Source organism: Giardia intestinalis, chromosome 3 (genome assembly GCF_000002435.2).
Source record: "Giardia intestinalis strain WB C6 chromosome 3, whole genome shotgun sequence".
NCBI classification, from domain to species: domain Eukaryota; phylum Fornicata; order Diplomonadida; family Hexamitidae; genus Giardia; species Giardia duodenalis.
The window spans coordinates 1824427-1842229 of NC_051858.1; the positions used below are offsets into that span (position 1 = coordinate 1824427).

The window sequence follows — 17803 nt, forward strand, 5'->3', positions numbered from 1 at the left end:
CTTTTGGATTACTCGGTTAATTCAAAAATATACATTACAAATGTCTTTGCTTGAAGATCAATCCTCATCATGCGTTCATGCGTCTGCGAAGCCCGCAGTCCCAGAGCGCGTTGGGCAGCGCTTCGCAGTTATCAACATGGTGTCCAAGTATGAGACGCAAGCAGGCCCCCAGCTAACGGATACCGTCGAAACGTTTGCTGGCAGTGAAATAAGCTTCCATGTGAAGCCATATATTCATGCAGTAGCACAAGGCAATGCATCACAGTTACCACAATCACCCTCTCAACGGGAGTCGAGCCTAGGAGAGGCTCTTTTTAACCTCTCCTCGGCGCGGGCTCGCGACTCAGACTCAGAATGGGATGCAAACTTTATTCAACTGGAGCCCATGGCAGATGCTCAGAGCAAGCTGTCTTCCTGCAGCAGCTGTCTGCTACCTATTCTACCTTACAAGTTAAAGAATGAGAAGGCCAGCGTTCTCTATGACAGACTAAGACTAGCATCATACAGTGGTTCATCTGCAAGCCAGAAGAGCCGAAAGTATTACGTGTGGATGTCTCAGCTCATGGTTGCCCATCATGGACCGATCTGGACATCCGAGTTCTCTCGAGATATGTCATTCTTTGCTACTGCAGGCCAGAACGGGTTTGTTAAAATATGGAAATACATAAATAAAGCACAGGTACACGTAGAACCATGTAAGCCATCGCTTGATGTCTCCACTCTCACCCATGTCAAGAAGCCTGAGCTTCTTTCACCCATTTGTGAGAGTCCCTCCAAGGAAAACCTATCTCAGTACATTGGTTCACCAGTTCTGAACCACTCTTCTAAGCTCTCTACACGCAGGTTATCCAAGGCTGCCGAAGCAGAAGCCAGCAGTGCAGCTAACGTGCCAAATAACCTGATACCTATACTGGAACCTTTGGATTGCAAGGACGAGAACTTTGATGACGAGAGTGCTAGCTCTCTTACAGACGAAAAGCCATATGAGATTGTTACTAGATCACAATCACAGTTGCAAGAGGGAGGTACATCTCCATTTAATTCTGTTATAAAGTTTAGACCCTCAAAGGCTCAATTTTCTCAACTCTCTCAGACCGTTTCTCAGCACTCTACCCTGTGCTGTAAAGATGCTCCATCTAATAAGCCCTCAATAGACGCTCAGTCTCTGACTTCGGACAAACTGATAATGGATTTTTCCAACAGGCAATCCGCACTAGACAATAATCGTATCCCGTTTTTTCTGCCAGCCATAAGGGTATTTAAAGGACACATCGCAGACGTGATCTCGTGCTCCTGGTCGAAAAGTAACTTCTTAGCCACAGGCTCCCTGGACAAGACTGTTAAGATATGGAGCCCAATCAAGGGCTCCTGTTTAGAGATTTTGACCCATAACTCACCTGTCACGTGTGTCCTATTTCATCCTCTTCACGAACAGTTTTTGTACACAGGTACAAGTGCTGGCGATGTGTACCAGTGGGATGTCATTGGAAAGCGCAAGGTTTCCTGGACTGCCCCGCAAATGGTAACGAGCATAGCCTTTACAAAGAATAAGTTTTCTCCGCCCACAGGCGTCATAATCGTAGGGACTGCCCATGGAAAAATATATATACTAGGTGCAGACACGTTGCGGCCCATCTATGAGTTCCAAACATATACCGTACAGCACAGGAAACAGACCAGCATCCCAGCCCCAAGGGTCCTGGCTTTGTCTGTCATTGATGAAACAAACGAATTGCTGGTGTCCACAGCAGACTCTCAAATTAAGCGGTATTGTTTACTCTCAATGCTGCAGACCAGAAAGTACAAGGCACACACAATATCTGGAATTTTTGGGGCAGCTATTCCCCGGATTCTGGCCTTAAGTGATTCAAAGGAGTCCACTCACGAGAAAACATATGAAGAAGACATCAGTCGCTTTCTTATCATCGGAGATGACAAGGGGTCTATTTGCATGTATCCTGACGAGTCCCCTGCTTCTGGACGATTAAGATCAGGTGCCTCTAAAAATTTCATCGGTATATCTAGTCACGAGAAGCTATCAAAACAGAGAGTCTATACAACACAAGGTACGGACACGGCAAGATCGTGCCTTAAGATCAACCTTCCGTCCAAGACTGTATGCACTACAATCAATGTCGTCCAGAGCAATCAGCATGTAACTGGTATACAGGGTGATGCAAGAAAGAGCTCCATAGTGGTCACCACTGCGAACGGATCAGTGATATGCATCGACATTTGAGGGATTTGTCATGCAGTTAAACGTTATCATTCATGTTAAGATACCCCACTGCAGTTTGTTCTACAATAGACAGCATGGTCTGCTCAATCTCTTCGCGCTCCTGTGTCTCTTTGGCAATCTGGGTGTCTAGCCGAGACTGAACCTCAACTATGAGATTTTTAATTTGTATTTCAGCCTTCTTGCGTTCATGCTCTAAAGACTTTAGTCGTTGGCGTAACTCCGCGATGCTATTGCGTGCAGTCGTCTCGAGTTCTGATAGAATGGTGGAAGACATGAGCTCCTCCTGCTCTAATTCCTCCTGCAGCTGTAGGAGATCTGTCTCCATTGTTTTCTTATTTCGTGCGTATGTCTCATTCTGCTCTGCAATTAAGGCCGCAACGAGTGTATCCATTTCTTCATAGTATTTTTCCGAGACAGTGGTCATCCTCGATGTGGACTCCTTTTGTGACACCTTGAAGTCTCCTATTGTCGCCTGCATAACGTCATCAACATCACGGAGCTCTATCGTCTTGCTATCCTGGACATACGCCATTGCCCTCTTCTCGCTGCCAATGAGTTCGAAAAGCTTGACCAGATACTCCTTTATTTTCTGCATTTCGTCCTCTCGGTATGCTTCTGCTTCATCTAAACGCTCCTCGCAGTCCTCGATCTCTGTTTGTATTGCGTCTATCTTAGTTAGTCTGTTTTGCTCTATCTTTGACTGTAGGCGCACAAGTCTATCGGTTAGGATAGATACCCTGTTCTCACCGCCATTTGTAGAGACAGTAGAGCGGTATGAATCCATTTTGAGCCTTTGTTGAATCTTGGGATCTTTGATCTTTGTGATTTTAGTTAAATTTTGAAATCTGTAAAATTATAACGAACTTTTCCAAAAGCTGATTCTTGTGAAAGGGTTTCAGGCTTTCCTGTAGCGGCGCCACCAGGTATCCAAGAGCACTTCAGGGGCTTCAGCGTGGATCAGGGCTTTTTGCGGCTACACTTTGTGTTTCTTTAAATCTGTTGCGCAACGTTTTTAAATGGCCATTGTGTGCGTTAATCAGATGCTTTCTGATATAGATGTTGACGCTTCTGCACTTTATTCTCGAACTATTTCTGTAGATGGGCTGCCAGACACCATGAAAGACGGCGTCCTCTTTACCTGGGCCAAATATTTATTCAATAAAGAAGATCAAAGCGCAATCAACCACGCGCTACCATTCTTGCTTTCGCTAAAAACTGCAACCATGGATGAGAACAGATACCTGATTAGGCTACGGTACCGTTTCTCCAGAGGGGTACCTTTGGAGGCAGTTGTAGCACATCATATCAAATTAGGAACCTATGTGAGTGAGGACATCATCGTGTATCTGGCTCGCGTGGTCTTAGCTGATATGAGCATCGGGATGGAGTACAATCTTCTCTACGGATTAAGCCAAAAAGCTGTTCTAGTAGATCAGAACTTTGATAAATTCATATACACCGTCTACGCCCCTGTCAGCATCGTTAGTGAAGGTGCTTCAAGTACCAAAGATCATAATTCAATTGTCAATCCAATCACCAAAAAGCAATTAATAGAATATAGTGTATCAAATTTAGGGGCCTTGTTATTCGAACTTTGCACTCTATCGTCGAAAGGCACAGCTGAGCATACCTTAGACCCGACGATTCTTCTGGAGTGTACCGATAGATTGTGTGGCTGTGGATACTCCAGAGTCCTGGCGACATTTATTATTAGCTGTCTTACCTTTCCGCATTCTATTGATTTGGCCGGGACAACCTCGGGGTTTTCTTTCAGTTCTTTTGGAGATGCCATATCAGCAATAGATGCCGTCACGAAGACAGCTGCCCGTGGCACAGCTTGCAGTACAGATGAGTCTTTTCCTGATACAGCACACAGAACGATACCTACAACTTTATGTTCAGAACCTGGTGCTGCACAATCTGACAATAGTGAGCAGAGCCGTGAACAGGAGCGAAGTGTGATTCAGAGCCTGATAGCCTCCCAGAGCATTAAGTGCCTTGCAGAACACGTTACAACAGAATCTGGGGCCTCAATACTGTCATCTATCTTAGAAGATAAGTTAATTTTAGCCAAAAAACAATATACACCAGAGTTGGCGACTATCGTTCAAGCATGTGTCACAGATAGAGACCTCTGTATCCGCGTCAACGCGAGGAATCCTGATCTGTCACCAATCAGAACGTACTTAATTTCTGCAGCACAGAAAGGTGACGTTAAAGCACTCTTGAAAAACTATAATGAAATAGGGTTTATCTATGGAAAATACACGGCCCTGATGGAGGCTGCTCGAAGAAACAATCTCCACGTGATCCCCTTCCTACTAGGTGAGCTGGGATGCGTTAACACTACTGGCCAAACTGCGCTGATGCTGGCAGCACACTTTAACAACGTTGAAGCTGTAAAGCTCCTTCTCATGGAAGCAGGCATTGCTGACAATTGGGGGACAACTGCTCTAATGATGGCATGCATGAGGGGCCACGACACGATAGTGGAACTCTTGCTACCAGAGAGTCGAAGGCAGGACGAATGGGGCAACACAGCCATGATATACGCAGCCCAGAACGGGCACCTGGATTGCGTCAAGCTGCTACTTTCAAGAGAAATCAAGATGGTTACCAAAATTTCAAGCACTGCACTTTCGCAAGCCATGATGTGTGGTCACAAGGATTGTGCATGTGTACTGCAGGCAGAAGAGCAGATGTCCAATATTACTCCCTTAATGCGCTCTGTCTTCTTCAACGAGTGTGAAGGGGCGTTAGCTCAAAGTATCAAAGAGTGTGCAGACACTGTTTCCTATGCAAACAAGGCGGGCTTTACAGCGATAATGTTTGCCGCTGCAGGCCACAACTGGGATGCTGTGAATCTCCTCTTGCCATATGAGGCACAGCACTCACCAGACTTGGCTGGTCTTTACACTAAGAACGTAGATGAAGCAGCCTGTAGTTTCTTTTCAGAGGCTGTGCAAGGGAGATACATCCATCTGGTCTTTGTCTTTGCAACTTATTTGCACTACCTTCTTGAGCACGGAAAGATAGATGCGTTCAAGCAGAAGTGCGACTCTGGCATCTTGCATGCATGGTCGGGCATACCAGTTCTGCACCGCACAGGCCTAATGGAATGTGCAAAGCGTGGGGATGTAATAGGGGTACGGGCATCTCGAGAAGACTATTGTAAGGTTTTTGACGGCTACACGGCCCTGATGTTAGGAATCATCAATCGTATGGCAATTTGCTCTCGTCTGTTACTTGTGGAAATGGGGATCCAGGGAGCTGAGGGAATGACGGCACTTATGCATGCAGTAGACAGCGGGCAAGTAGATCTTGTTTCTCTCTTACTCGCAGAAGCACCAATCAAGAATGCAGCTGGGGACACAGCCCTTGATATAGCCAGGCGGCGAGCAAAGAGTCACCCTCCAGACTCACCCTATAATCAATGCGTCTCCATGCTGCTCAGTTTTCAGTGGTAGATTAGTCAGTCTGCAAAGAACTTGTAAACTTTAGCTAAACTATTTAAAAAGGAAATGACCCGACGCCACCAGGCCGACACGGGAACCGCGGACTACACGCAGTACAGACAGGAATTCCCAGAGATTCCATTCGACAGGTACAAGATAACGCAGCACGTAGGGAAGGGCGCGTTCTCAAAAGTTTTCTTGGCCTATACACCAGAGTTCCAAAGGCGTGCCATCAAGCGCATCAGATTGACAGCCAAACCGCACCAGCTCCTCAAGGAAATAGAGTTTCTCCGTCGATTGGAGGGGAAGTCGCATATCGTGCAAATCAAAGAAATTCGCTTCTCTGACGCCACGCTGCAAACAACCGTCATCACTTCCTACTCAGACACGGATGATTTCAAGTCTGTTATACTGGACTTCACCCCAAGAGAAATCCAGGCCTATATGCGCTCCATTTTGACTGCCCTCTCTCATCTAGAGAAATTGAAAATAATACATCGTGATATAAAGCCTGGCAATTTCCTCTTTGAGCGAAAAACAGGAAAAGGGCTGCTTATTGATTTTGGCCTCGCCCAAACGCTACGCGAGGTCCGAGAGTTTCCGCTTCTCCGAGGCCAGTCGAAGTCGCGCAAGGGTGTCATACACATTAACTTAGACCGTCTTATGCGTCAAAGCAATCAGTATCTGACCGACCTGACAGCCCAGGGAGAGGAGACATACTACACTGCGCGCATGTCTCTCAAAGAAGGACAGACAGTACCGGCTGCACATGTCACAGGCTCGAATGCTGCCGCATCAACGAATGTTGTTCGACCCAATGACGACACGGCTGAGCGACTTCCCATAGCGGGCTACATAAACAAGGATCATTCAACCTTCCGCCCGCTTCCACCATCGGCACATAGTGGAACTCACGGGTACAGAGCGCCTGAGATCCTTGTTCCAGTTCGAAACCAGGATTGTAAGATTGATAGCTGGAGTGTCGGTGTTATTCTTATACAGATCCTGACGGGGAAAACGTCGCTTTTCCGTGGCAATCCGACTGTGGATATTTATGAGATCCTGGCTATTCGCTCGATAATTGGAACAGACAGGTTCATTCAGGGCATGTCCAGGCTCAAGGCTGACTTTAGTCTCACAGCTGGTGCTCCGATGCCGCAAGCTATCGCCCTGGAAGAGCTTGCTGAATGGTATAATCCGGATCTCCTGGCAGTACTGCCTGCTTCCTGCTTTGATCTGTGCAGGAAGCTGCTTGAGTTTGATCCTGAAAGCCGACTAAGTGCAACAGAGGCTCTTTCACACCCCTTCCTCGCCATGGACGAAAACCTACTTCCTAATTACCGCTTCCAGGATGGCGCCCACAGCAAGAGCCTTTTAAGTTTTACAGGATATGCCAATGCAACGAACAGTCAGGACAGCATGAACCGTGAGGAGGAGACTCTGCAGGCTCTTCGTAAACGCGGAAGTGAGATCGCTGAGCGACTCGGTCTTTGCCGCGTGACTTCCGAGACCTTAGCCGATGAATATTCCACCATGTCGCCACAGTCTATGATCCCTCTACCCCGTGACTTGAGAAAGCAAGCTATGAAATCAGTCCAAAAGTTTGCCTTGGATAAGACAGTACAGGGGCCGTCTGGGATTATTGTAGAACGCTCAAAGACAAGCGACTACAGCTTCCCGAGCAATTCTTCGGTGCAAGACCTTTCCTCGTGCGGGGGCGTGACATTGAGCCGTCCGCGTCTTGCCGCAGCCCCTGGTAGCCATGCAAGACACTGTGCAATTGATGCAGCGATGCGGCAGAAGATAGCATATTACAAGGAGAAGGGCATCAGGGTTACCCTGGATGATCTACATCGAGAGGTGCTTGACCAACAATGGGAGATAGCAAACAAGGACAAGGAGACCTTCGAACGCGCTGTGCGTGCTACAGCAGTGCGACGAAGACTGGATCCGTGGGTTCAGCCTCTTAAAGCCTTAGATAAAGAGCTCAGGATCTGCCAGAAGGATGTGCGGAAGGCTGCTGAAGAATATCGACGAACCGTTCTCTCTCTTGGTATTATAGATCTGGAAACCAAGACCGCCGATGAAGGCCACCGCCACAAAGTTTCTGCCGGACTGGACGGCGACAAGGACAAGCTAGATGCAAAGAACGAGCAAGGACGCACTCAACTTTCTGGTGCAACTGGAATTACTGTTACTGGGCAGGGGGCAGGAGCTTTCACAAACTATCACAGTTATTTGTCGGCTCTTATTCCGTCCCCGAATGCTCTTAAGACAGCTGTGAATATAAAGCTCGCATCAGATGCCAAGATTCAAGTTGCGAAGACTATGGACGTAAAAACAGTGGAGTCTTTCTATTATCCGAAGTACTATGCCATCAATAAGATTAGAACGCATCGCCTGCTTAATTTTATCGTCAAGTCTGAGCTGGCGCAGACTGCAGCCCTTGACACTGGGAATAGTGTTGGAGTTGCAGGCGTGACCACCTGCACAAACCATCTGACTAAGACCCTTGCAACTGTGATAGCTACGAAAGCATGGGAAGTTGTTCACTCCAATTCTTCCAAGAATATGATCACTAAGGAGAAGTCCCGGTCAGTATACGACTTGACAATGAAGGCTGCCAAGATCGCCAGTGTTTCTCATCGCCTTGCACTATCTGGCCCTGATGCATGGGAAGCAAAGGGAGAGTCCTTCTTCTTGTCACCTAATTCTCGATTAGGGATGATAGAGATCAAAGCTGATGAGTGCAAGTTTCGTGTCCACGACTTTAACACAAAGATCCTTCAACATCAGCATCACGCTTCCCAGTGCCAATTTATCATTCAGGAGCGCACAGGTTTCCTCAGTAAGATAGCACAGCTTGAAGAGTCCATAAGGAGCAAAATGAACGCAAATACAGAACAGATTAAGATTTTGCAAGGTACTCTGAAGTCGTCTGCCAATAAGAACGACACAATTCAGGAGGAGATAAACTATCTTACGGCTCAGAAAGAACAGCAGGAGGCGGCCATCTCCAAGTTTGTAGCGGTCGTTGCTGACAATAAAACGCTCATTGCTCAACATAAGGAAAGCTACGCAAATCTTACTTCCGAACTTTCAGTAATGATTGCAAACAAAAATGAATGGGTGAAGGAATACAAGCAAATATATGAGCGGGATATAAAGGATGCTGACTACTCCTTTGGGGAGGAACATGAGCACCTTCTTGAGAACTTTTCAGATTGCTGGAGCGAGACCATTTCTGTGAGTGACGAGGGAGTTGAGGCACGACCTGCATTCAAGCCATTTGGAGTGTATAATCCTTCGGAGCTCCAAGAACCATACTTCACCTCCATGGACGAGATGAAGACAGCTCTAAGGCAGCAGGATGCCGCAATGGACCGACGAAAGAGCAGAAGAGAGCAGCGTCGTCGGCTAGAGTGTCTGATAGCAAAAAGAAGAGACCCTATTTTAGAGCAGCTTCGTCAAATGAACGACGATATCCAGACTGCTCGCGCAGAACTTCTGGACTCAATGATCACTGGAGAAGGAATTTCTCCCGCGCCAACAGACAAAACGGACAAGACTAAGCACAATTCTTTGATGCCAAAGCAGGCGCTGTCTGTGTCGCCGTCCATGCTCGCACAAGCTGTTGCAATAAAGTCTCTTGCTGCCAAATACGCTACTGTCATGGGCTTCTTCACTAAACACACACTTAGTGGGGCATACTGTGTTACCTCCACTTTTGAGCCTGGGCGTACTCGACAACCTGCAGAGGTAGGATTGCTAAGTTTCCGAAACGGAAACATCACTGGAGAGATGCACCAGACTGATGGAGGCGCTAAGCGTGCATCGTCTACCGGTCCTAATTCACGCGGCAATACAACTGTCGCCGGAATGTCTACAAATGCATCCATTAATCCCAATGCAAATAGAGGGTCTGCAGGAGGTTTATCCAATGATAATAAGCAGCTTCATGCTCTTAAACCTTATGCTCGGAATGCCCTTGCTTACATTTCACAACAACTGGAGGTTGAGCGAAAGGCGCATGCCTTACTTACGCTGATATCATCTCCCTATGGACGTTATCTAATGCCTTTCCATAAAATACTATCGGACGGGGCACCGTTCCCCAGTGGAGCTCGGTCGAACTCCTTTTATATTATGTGTTCAAAGAGTGATCTATTTATTCCAGCAGAGCTCCAGGAAGCCATCTTAACGCTGCAGAATCTTTCGGAACGCTATTTCCGCACATCTATTGGTCGTAAAGACCTTTATCTAATTGCAGCAGCTTGTCAGACTGAACTGGATCTGCGAGCCCAAAATGCGACCAACACTAATAATCCCAATAATGCCAATAATGAACTTCAGCACCTTGGATTGAGCAGGAGGCCTCCAAACTTGGATTACATGCTTCTTTTGCAAGGGAAGCTAAACAACTTGATCCCTTATTTTGAGGACACCCGCTCTACGTCTGCCATCTCCGGTCTTAATAAAAGCGCCACGCACCGATCTCTTGCTGACCCCGGCAGGACGTCGCAGCGCTACCCCCAGACCTGCAAGTACATCCAGACCATCCTGGAGCAGGTGATGCGCCGCTTTGTGGCGATGCCCGGGGTCCTTTCGGGCCTTTATGAGGAGTGCATTGAGGGCATCAGCAACATCAAGGGCCGCATCCTGGAGGCCGTCGTCATAGAGCTGATCAATATCCTGCAGACCGGGTCCACTGAAAATGTCGATAGGGTTCGCGGCGGCTGCTCCTTCTACGAAAATAACGTGATGCTCCTGCGCTGCCTCCGCCTGCTCCAGACCGCCATAAACACGCTGGGTGCCGGGACAGTCTTTGAGATACTGCGCGGCCTTGTCTACCCCGTGACTCTTTTGCGCGGCAGCGGCTTCATCAATGGGGTGGAGAAGACTCAGAAGCCGGTGGCTGAGTCTGACAGCCCAGACAAGAAGCCTCGGAGGTTCAACTACCTGACAGAAGAGGATGTCAAGAGCGTCGCCAAGATGGTGTCCAAGCCAGAGAACATTACCGGGAGCTTCGACGCATCGCTGCTGCAGAAGATAGACGATAGCAATGCGCGCAGGCGTCTGCTTCTACAGACACAGTACGGCGGCCGCCATCACCTCAATGCAATAAGACAGCGCAGGCGTCGTGCCGAGATATACTTCTAAGTGAATGAAGCACTTCGTTCGCCCCCGGGTAGTCCTAGCGATCAAAAAGCTGGTGTGGTGTTGGCCTCGAGTGCAGGTGCTAAGGGGCTATGCAATATACACCAGTGAAAATATTACGTGGTGGTGCTGCTGGGGCCTGCCTGCGGGCGCTGTCCGCAAATCTCGCGAGTAAATTCCCGCTCAATTTTTGGCGATGTCCGGAGACGAGGGTTGGTCGTGTATCAATATAAAGACCACAGTGGTGGTAGGGAGGAGCTGTCTGCATTCCTCGGCTGTTCTGCGGGTGTGTGCTCGGTCTAGGTGTGCACATAGGTCCTTTTGGAGATCAAGCCGTCCTGCAGGCTCGCTGGTCTACTAGGGTGCCTCTTCTTGTTCTCCCTTCACGGTGAGTGAAGCTCAGGTCTTTGTTGTCATTCTCAATACTGTCCATACAGATCAGCAGCAGCTAACGGGGCGTTCTCTCCTGGTTGGGATTCCACTCGACTGCGTGTCCAGTCTTGGGCCCCTTCTCGATCGTTGTCGTCGGGTCCCGGGGATGGGCTCATTCGGTTGTCAGAAGTAGGATGACAGGAGGCGGTCGCTCTGGGTGACCAGGCTTTCGGCCCGGCCCGTCTGATCAGCTTCGTCGGGTGCTCGTTCGCCTCTGCAGCCATGTGGGCGATGGCGAAGGCAGCCCGGACAGAGAGCTTCTCGACGTCCACGTAGAGCTCCTCGAGGTGCCTCTTGGACTTGGGGTGGAGGGATCCGTCTGTCTCGTCCCTGTACTTCTTGACCTTCTCGTTGTAGTAGGCATCCATCTGGCGGGGCTGGATGACGCCCACATCTATCGCCTTGCACTTGTCGACGAGCCAGATGTCGGGCTTCTGGTTCTGGTCGCTGAGGTGGCTGTGGGTCTTGACCTCCAGCTCTGCGTTGAACTTCCCTGAGACGCGGAGGTACAGGCACGCGACGATCATGTCGTGCCTCGTGGCAGCCCGGGCAGGTGCCTCTTGTCTGCGCCATGATCGAGCCATCTCTCTCCTTCAGGGCCCTTTCCTCCTCGGTCAGCACGCCGCCGCTCTGTCCGGAAGCTGGTGTATGCGTGAGGAGGCGGTTGAAGTAGGTCCCTTCCCCTGCAGTGCCTGGCCTTCCACCGACAGCTCCACCGGGTCTCTGGCTCCCTTGTTGACGTCCGGGGAGGCCCATACCCTCCGCAGCTCGTCGTGGCAGAGCCCCGGCATGAGCAGGCCCGGGCCGCCCTTCTCCTTCGGGTACGCCAGGAAGTCGACCAGGCGATCGCAGCTTCTGTTAGTTATTTTGCTGAAGCCTTGTGCGATGTCTGTCGAGCTCCTCGTAGTCCGCCTTGTCCGATGTTACTTCGACCAGGGGGGCGTAGTTCACCATCGGGACCACACAGAGTGACACCAGGATGAGCTTCTGGTGGGTGGTTATGGGGGCAGTCTCAGCACCTGCGATGGCCTTCGGCGCGGGACTGGCAGGGGTGGGGGACACCGGGTGGTTGAGGAAGGTCACCTCCTCGCCCGCCATGGTGGACTTGCATTTGTCGCTCCTGATCGTCAGGCCCATGGTCTGCTGTGTTATCGCGCCTGCCGGGTAGGCCTCGTCGTGGAGCGTCACGATGTCGTCCGCTAGGCAAGGAAGGTGATGCCCCTCTCCCTGAGGCGTCTCAGAGGCGCTCGGTAGCCATGCAGAAGAGGAACATGCTGAGCGGGTCGCCCTGGGGGACGCCGCAGACCTCGCACTTCACGTCCCGGCTGTGCCTCAGGTCGAGGAAGTTCCTGATGTAGTCGACCAGGACCTTCGGGACGCCCGCCTCGTTCAGGGCTCTGACGACCTCCGCCCTTGGGAGCGAGTTGAAGGCCTTCTTTGTGTCGAGGGAGACGGCGTGCATCCCCGGCCTGCTGATGAGCTCGTGGGCCCTCCTCACGCCTACCGCGTATGCGTTCTGCATGAAGGCGATCTGTTCGCACGAGAGGTAGTTGGCATGCTTGATCAGCCGCTTCAGCAGGACGCGGTGGAAGATGTTTGTCACCGTCTTGCCTATCGCGATCGGACGGTATCCGTCGGACTCCTTCGGGATGAGGATCGCCCGGAACTCGAACATGGCCGTCACCTCGGGCATCGCCTCGGGGTGGGTGGTCAGCTCGTTGTACGCCTGCGTGAGGTACTTCACGAAGCTATCGTTCTGCTTCATCGCTTTGAGCTGGACCGGCCCGAGACCAGACAGGCCTTGTTGAGGGTTCCAAACAGGACCTTCCTCATTTCTTCTTCGGTTGCCACTCCAGCCCCGTCGAGCTCATCGATGGAGGGCAGTCAAGGCCAACGTGGCCTTTGGGAGGACGCACGGGTGTCTCATCAAGGGCGCGGAGGGCCTTGGCAACTGCTCCGAAGCTCAGCGCGTTGTTCACCCTATTTGGAGCGGTGTCTCCTTCTGGGTCTGCTATGCTGTGCTGCTTGCTCCGGGCCTCCTACCAGGGTGTTCAGGCCCTTGTTAACGAGGAGCGCGACCCCAGTCCCGGCCTGCTCGATGCTCGCGATCATGCGCGCACCCTGGTGGATGAGCATGGCAAGCTCTGTCTGGTTCGGTATATGGGATGGAATGATCAGTTTGTCGTCGCCTAGCATTCTGTGTCTGTCATCGTTTGCTTCTCTCAGGTGCTCGGTCAGTTGCTTGGCGCTCTCGCACGGTAGGCCACAGAGCCAGCGTGTGTGTCCTGCTGAGAGAGTAAATGTCTTCGGAGTGGTCTCCCAAGTAGAGACTCACGGCTTGCTCTCTGGGTGTCCCTGAGGTACGATTTTGCATTCGTAGTGCAGATCTGGTCCTCGCGGGCTCTCCTTCGCCTCAGGTCCAGCTGTGCTCACGCCCGTAGAACAGCCGTGGAACGCACAGACCCCAGATCCACACGTGGAGGGAACCCCTCTTTGCCCCCGCTGTGGTTATCGTTGCAACCCGCGGCCAACCCTCATCTCCGGACTGGCTGGGAATTGAGCAAGAGTTTACCCGTGAGACCTCTGGACCATACCTGCAGACAGGCCTCAGCGGCACACCACTGGAAGCAACCGGTGGATGGAGTGAATGTGTCCATGAGCAGAAGGGCGGGCCGGGCGTCTCTTCCGCACCAACCAGGGATCGACCTGGGGGTCCACGGGCACACGCTACAGTCCAGGAGGACACATGGTGAGCGCACCCCGACGGCAGGATCGATGGTCCACTCCACGAGGAGGCGAGAAGGAACCCGAGTAGACATTCCAAGGCCATGACACATGCGACCTTCATCATGTAGCACCGAGCGACTCTGGACTACATGCAGGGATCATTGCTGCCAGGGCCAGATCGTTGCAACTGACAATAGGGCCTTGGGGTAGCGGTGCTTACCAGGTGTCAGGCAGCAGCCGACCCCCACAGAAGTTGAACGAAGGAAAGGAGAAGCCCTTGGAAGGCACTGCGAAGAACATGCAGTGACCCCGAAGGGCGAGGAGGCATAGGGGTCTTCTCTCGCTAGAGTTAGATGGCACCTGAGTGAAAGACCCTCTTGGTGAAATGGCAACTCGCATGAAGGACTTACTCAAGCAGCAGCTAATAAACTAGCTTCGGTGACACAGGGTAAATTTCATAAATCAAGATTTGTTTTATAGTATTTTGGCACGGGCTGGGAATGTGAGGTACTCCTCTTGTAAAGTCTATCTTCCAGAGTTCTTTGCTCCTTTTGAAGAGACACGATAGGTTTACTTGTGAGGTCACAAAGCAGTCTAAGGATCATTATGACCATCGACACCAAGTGTACTACTGCTGCTAAGGAGAGACAATATTTCGGAATAGCCCCTAGTCTCAAGCTCACTAAAAAAGAACTTGTTAGATTTGTCTACTAGGTGTCCCTCCTTTTCAAATAGCAGTTTTACTATTTCTAAGTGGCCAGTAAATGCTGCATACATGATAGCAAGCATACCATAATTGTCCTCCATACCGTTTTCATACTTCATTAGCAGTTCTACTATTTCTAAGTGGCTATTAAGTGCTGCATACATGAGAGCAGTCTTATTTTTACTATCTTTCATTCCAGCCTCACACCCCAGCAATAGTCTTACTACCTCCAGATAGCCATCAGAGGCCGCCCTCATAAGGGCTGTTACGCCATTGAGGTCCTTCATAGTGCTCTCACGGTTCATTAGCATTTTCACTATCTCTAAGTGCCCCCTAGATGCGGCCTCCATGAAAGCAGTTGTTCCAAAAACATCTTGTGCACAACTTTCATGGTCTATTAGTAGTCTTGCTACCTCTGTGTGGCCGCCTATTGCTGCTCGCATTAATGCCGTGACACCAAATTCATCGGTTGGCTCAAGAATATCCATAACAATTTTGTGCCCTGCATCCCTAGCAATCGTCAGGGCCGTATTACCTTCGTTGTCGACTAGGTCCCTCTCGTACGGGATCAAAATGGAGGCAGTTTCTGCGCTACCATTCTCTGCAGCGATCATTAGGGCAGTCCAGCTACTGTTATTCCTCTTTCCATGCTCATGAGGGACGAGAATTTCAACTACCTCAGGGTGGTTGCTGTGTGCGGCGTGCATGAGTGCAGTCCAGCCATTCTTGTCTCTGAAGCCATTCTCCTCCTCAACAAGCAGCTTGACAGGACCGATGTGCCCCTGCTGGGCTGCGTGCATGAGGGCCGTCATCTTCTGCTCATCGCGCTGACCAATATTGAATCCCTCGTTGACCAAGGTCCAAACGGCCTCCATGTCATTCGTGTGTGCAGCACGTATCAGCCTAGGGAGCAAGAGGAGATTGAACTGAGAGTTGGATGTAGCTAATCCAGTGCTAAGTTGTGCGATTCTATTTTCTAGTACTCTTATTATGGCTAGGTACTCTTTATCCCGATCTTCAAGCGCATCAATCCTGGTGAATTTAATTCGAGGCTCCTGTCCCAAACTGTCGATTTTACTTTGCCTACTCTCGAGGGCTGTCTCAAGAGCAGTGATCCTGTCCAATTTGGCCTCCGCATCCGCTTCCAGAAGTGCGATCCTGGTATTAATATTACTTAGCGCATCCTCCAAGGAGCCGCATTTGCCTTCTAGTACCACTTGCCGAGGTTCTAGCTCACTAACTGGGACGTCGAATGTGGTGAGCATTTCATACAGCTCCTTGGCTGTCAGTCTTTCCTCAGGATCTAGTACAAATATCCTCTTTAGAATGCCCTTTATGAAGTTACTAGTTACACCGCTCAGGTCTGGCCTCCACCCGTCGACGAAGACCTTTGCCGGCTCCTCACCCTCCAGGAAGTCCGGTCTCCTCAGAGTTACTAGTTCATAAATGATGACCCCGAGGCTCCACATGTCGGAAGCATGGCTGGTCTCATTACGGAGGAGAATCTCGGGGGCCATGTACGCCACTCCCATGATAGTGCTCTCACTCCACAGGGCGTCTATGCAGAGGCTAAGGCCAGCAAGGACGACGTGTTTGTTATCTGCGCTGATGAGGATATTGGTAGGCCTAAGATCGCAGTGAACAAGCTCCTCAACATCTACCTCACTAACGCTGTGGAGATAGGCGAGGGCGGCAGCGATCTGTTTCACAATGAAGAGGATCACGCTAACAGAGATAAAGTTTCTCTTTCGTTTGTACTTGGTGAGAAGACGCTTGAGAGTCTTGTCGTGGCGATCCATGACAATGTAAATGAAGCCCTCGTTCTCAATAATTTGATGGTACCTGAGGATCCCTGGGTGGGAGAGCTCGGGGAAGGTAATCAGCTCTAGTCTGCTGGCATCCACGCTGCTCCTGTCCAGATGATCGAGGATGATCTCCTTCACGGCGAGACTCGGATAGCCCTTGAGGGAGTAGACTGCGCCCGTGATGCTTTCATTAAGCACGTCGTCTATCAGCTCGTGGAGCTCCCTGGGGGTGAACATAGGCACCCTGAGAGCCACCGTTGCAGACTCAGATGAAGCAGCGTGCATCCCGTTTTATTATTTTGGTACTTTACTGTTTTAGAAACGGGTCGTTTTACATAGGTTAATATCTACAGGTCTATAGCGATCCCATGTCTGTGGAGAGCTTCTGCATAAGAGGCGAGAAGGCTGCCTGTGCAATCGTTTCACCTACCCCTGGTGTTCCAGTGCTGGCCGGGGGTGAGAAGGCCAGCCCCCTCTGACCTCTGTGGAAACGGATGGTTGTGTGACCCACTGACAGCCATCACTTCACCCTAGTGGCTGGCCATCCCTTTGCACAGCTGGAGGGGACTACGATCTATCATCAAATTCGATCAACAGTTAAGCGAGTTCACTCACAGGTTCTTTAGGCGGTATCCTCAAGTAGGGATCCACTAGCCTAATACCATTGCTTTCAAGAAGAGATACTACCCTAGAGTGATTCCACCTATTAGCCATACGGATGGCAGACTCGCCACCGACATTCTTCTCCCTCTCCAGCAGTAACCTGACACAGTCTAGATGATTATAGCCTGCTGCAACCGTGAGAGCAGTACAGCCCTTACCCTTCTTCATGCCACCTTCAGTCCTTAAAAGTAGTCTCACGACCTCAGCGTGGCCAATAAATGCTGCCCACATAAGGGCTGTCCATTCATTACTGCTCCTCATGCAACTCTCATGCTTTCTCAGCAGCCTCACCACCTCAGCGTGTCCAAGCACCGCGGCGACCATCAGGGCTGTCCCCTCATATATATTTATGCCTCCCACATTGACAAGCTTCGCCACCATTCTTGCCTGATAAGGGATGTAGCGCTTCACCGCATCCACATCGTTCCTCTTAGCTGCCTCCATAAGTGTGGTGACGCCGTTTCCGTCCACGCTGCCTTCATCATCTAGTTCTGAAGACTCAGTAAGACTGTTCTTGCCCGCGCCCTCTTCGCTCGTGTCCTTCTCTGGCGCGAGGGGCGGGGCGCAGTCGTGCTTCTGAAGGAACTGACCTAAATCATCCGCAGACGACATTTTTATT

The 17803-nt window shown here is 50.4% G+C and overlaps 6 protein-coding genes and 1 pseudogene across 6 annotated transcripts; 3 read left to right on the forward strand and 4 right to left on the reverse strand.

Moving 5' to 3' along the window:
* Positions 1–40: 40 nt before the first annotated feature.
* On the forward strand, positions 41–2239 carry GL50803_0016920 (WD-containing protein; the record flags this gene model as incomplete). The annotated part of the gene is made up of 1 exon (XM_001705665.1): positions 41–2239. The coding sequence occupies one exon, from the start codon at positions 41–43 to the stop codon at positions 2237–2239; it is 2199 nt and encodes a 732-aa protein (XP_001705717.1).
* Positions 2240–2255: 16 nt separating this feature from the next.
* On the reverse strand, positions 2256–3023 carry GL50803_009305 (uncharacterized protein; the record flags this gene model as incomplete). Its single annotated transcript, XM_001705664.1, has 1 exon — positions 2256–3023. One exon carries the CDS (start codon positions 3021–3023, stop codon positions 2256–2258), a length of 768 nt encoding a protein of 255 aa, XP_001705716.1.
* A 232-nt stretch (positions 3024–3255) lies between these two features.
* On the forward strand, positions 3256–5706 carry GL50803_009307 (Ankyrin repeat protein 1; the record flags this gene model as incomplete). Its single annotated transcript, XM_001705663.1, has 1 exon — positions 3256–5706. One exon carries the CDS (start codon positions 3256–3258, stop codon positions 5704–5706), a length of 2451 nt encoding a protein of 816 aa, XP_001705715.1.
* Positions 5707–5760: 54 nt separating this feature from the next.
* Positions 5761–10854, forward strand: GL50803_00112076 (Kinase, CDC7; the record flags this gene model as incomplete). Its single annotated transcript, XM_001705662.1, has 1 exon — positions 5761–10854. One exon carries the CDS (start codon positions 5761–5763, stop codon positions 10852–10854), a length of 5094 nt encoding a protein of 1697 aa, XP_001705714.1.
* Positions 10855–11273: 419 nt separating this feature from the next.
* Positions 11274–13684, reverse strand: GL50803_00112073 (Reverse transcriptase/endonuclease, putative; annotated as a pseudogene; the record flags this gene model as incomplete).
* Positions 13685–14604: 920 nt separating this feature from the next.
* On the reverse strand, positions 14605–16806 carry GL50803_009327 (Kinase, NEK; the record flags this gene model as incomplete). Its single annotated transcript, XM_001705655.1, has 1 exon — positions 14605–16806. One exon carries the CDS (start codon positions 16804–16806, stop codon positions 14605–14607), a length of 2202 nt encoding a protein of 733 aa, XP_001705707.1.
* A 312-nt stretch (positions 16807–17118) lies between these two features.
* Positions 17119–17796, reverse strand: GL50803_0014926 (Ankyrin repeat protein 1; the record flags this gene model as incomplete). Its single annotated transcript, XM_001705654.2, has 1 exon — positions 17119–17796. One exon carries the CDS (start codon positions 17794–17796, stop codon positions 17119–17121), a length of 678 nt encoding a protein of 225 aa, XP_001705706.2.
* Positions 17797–17803: the final 7 nt, after the last annotated feature.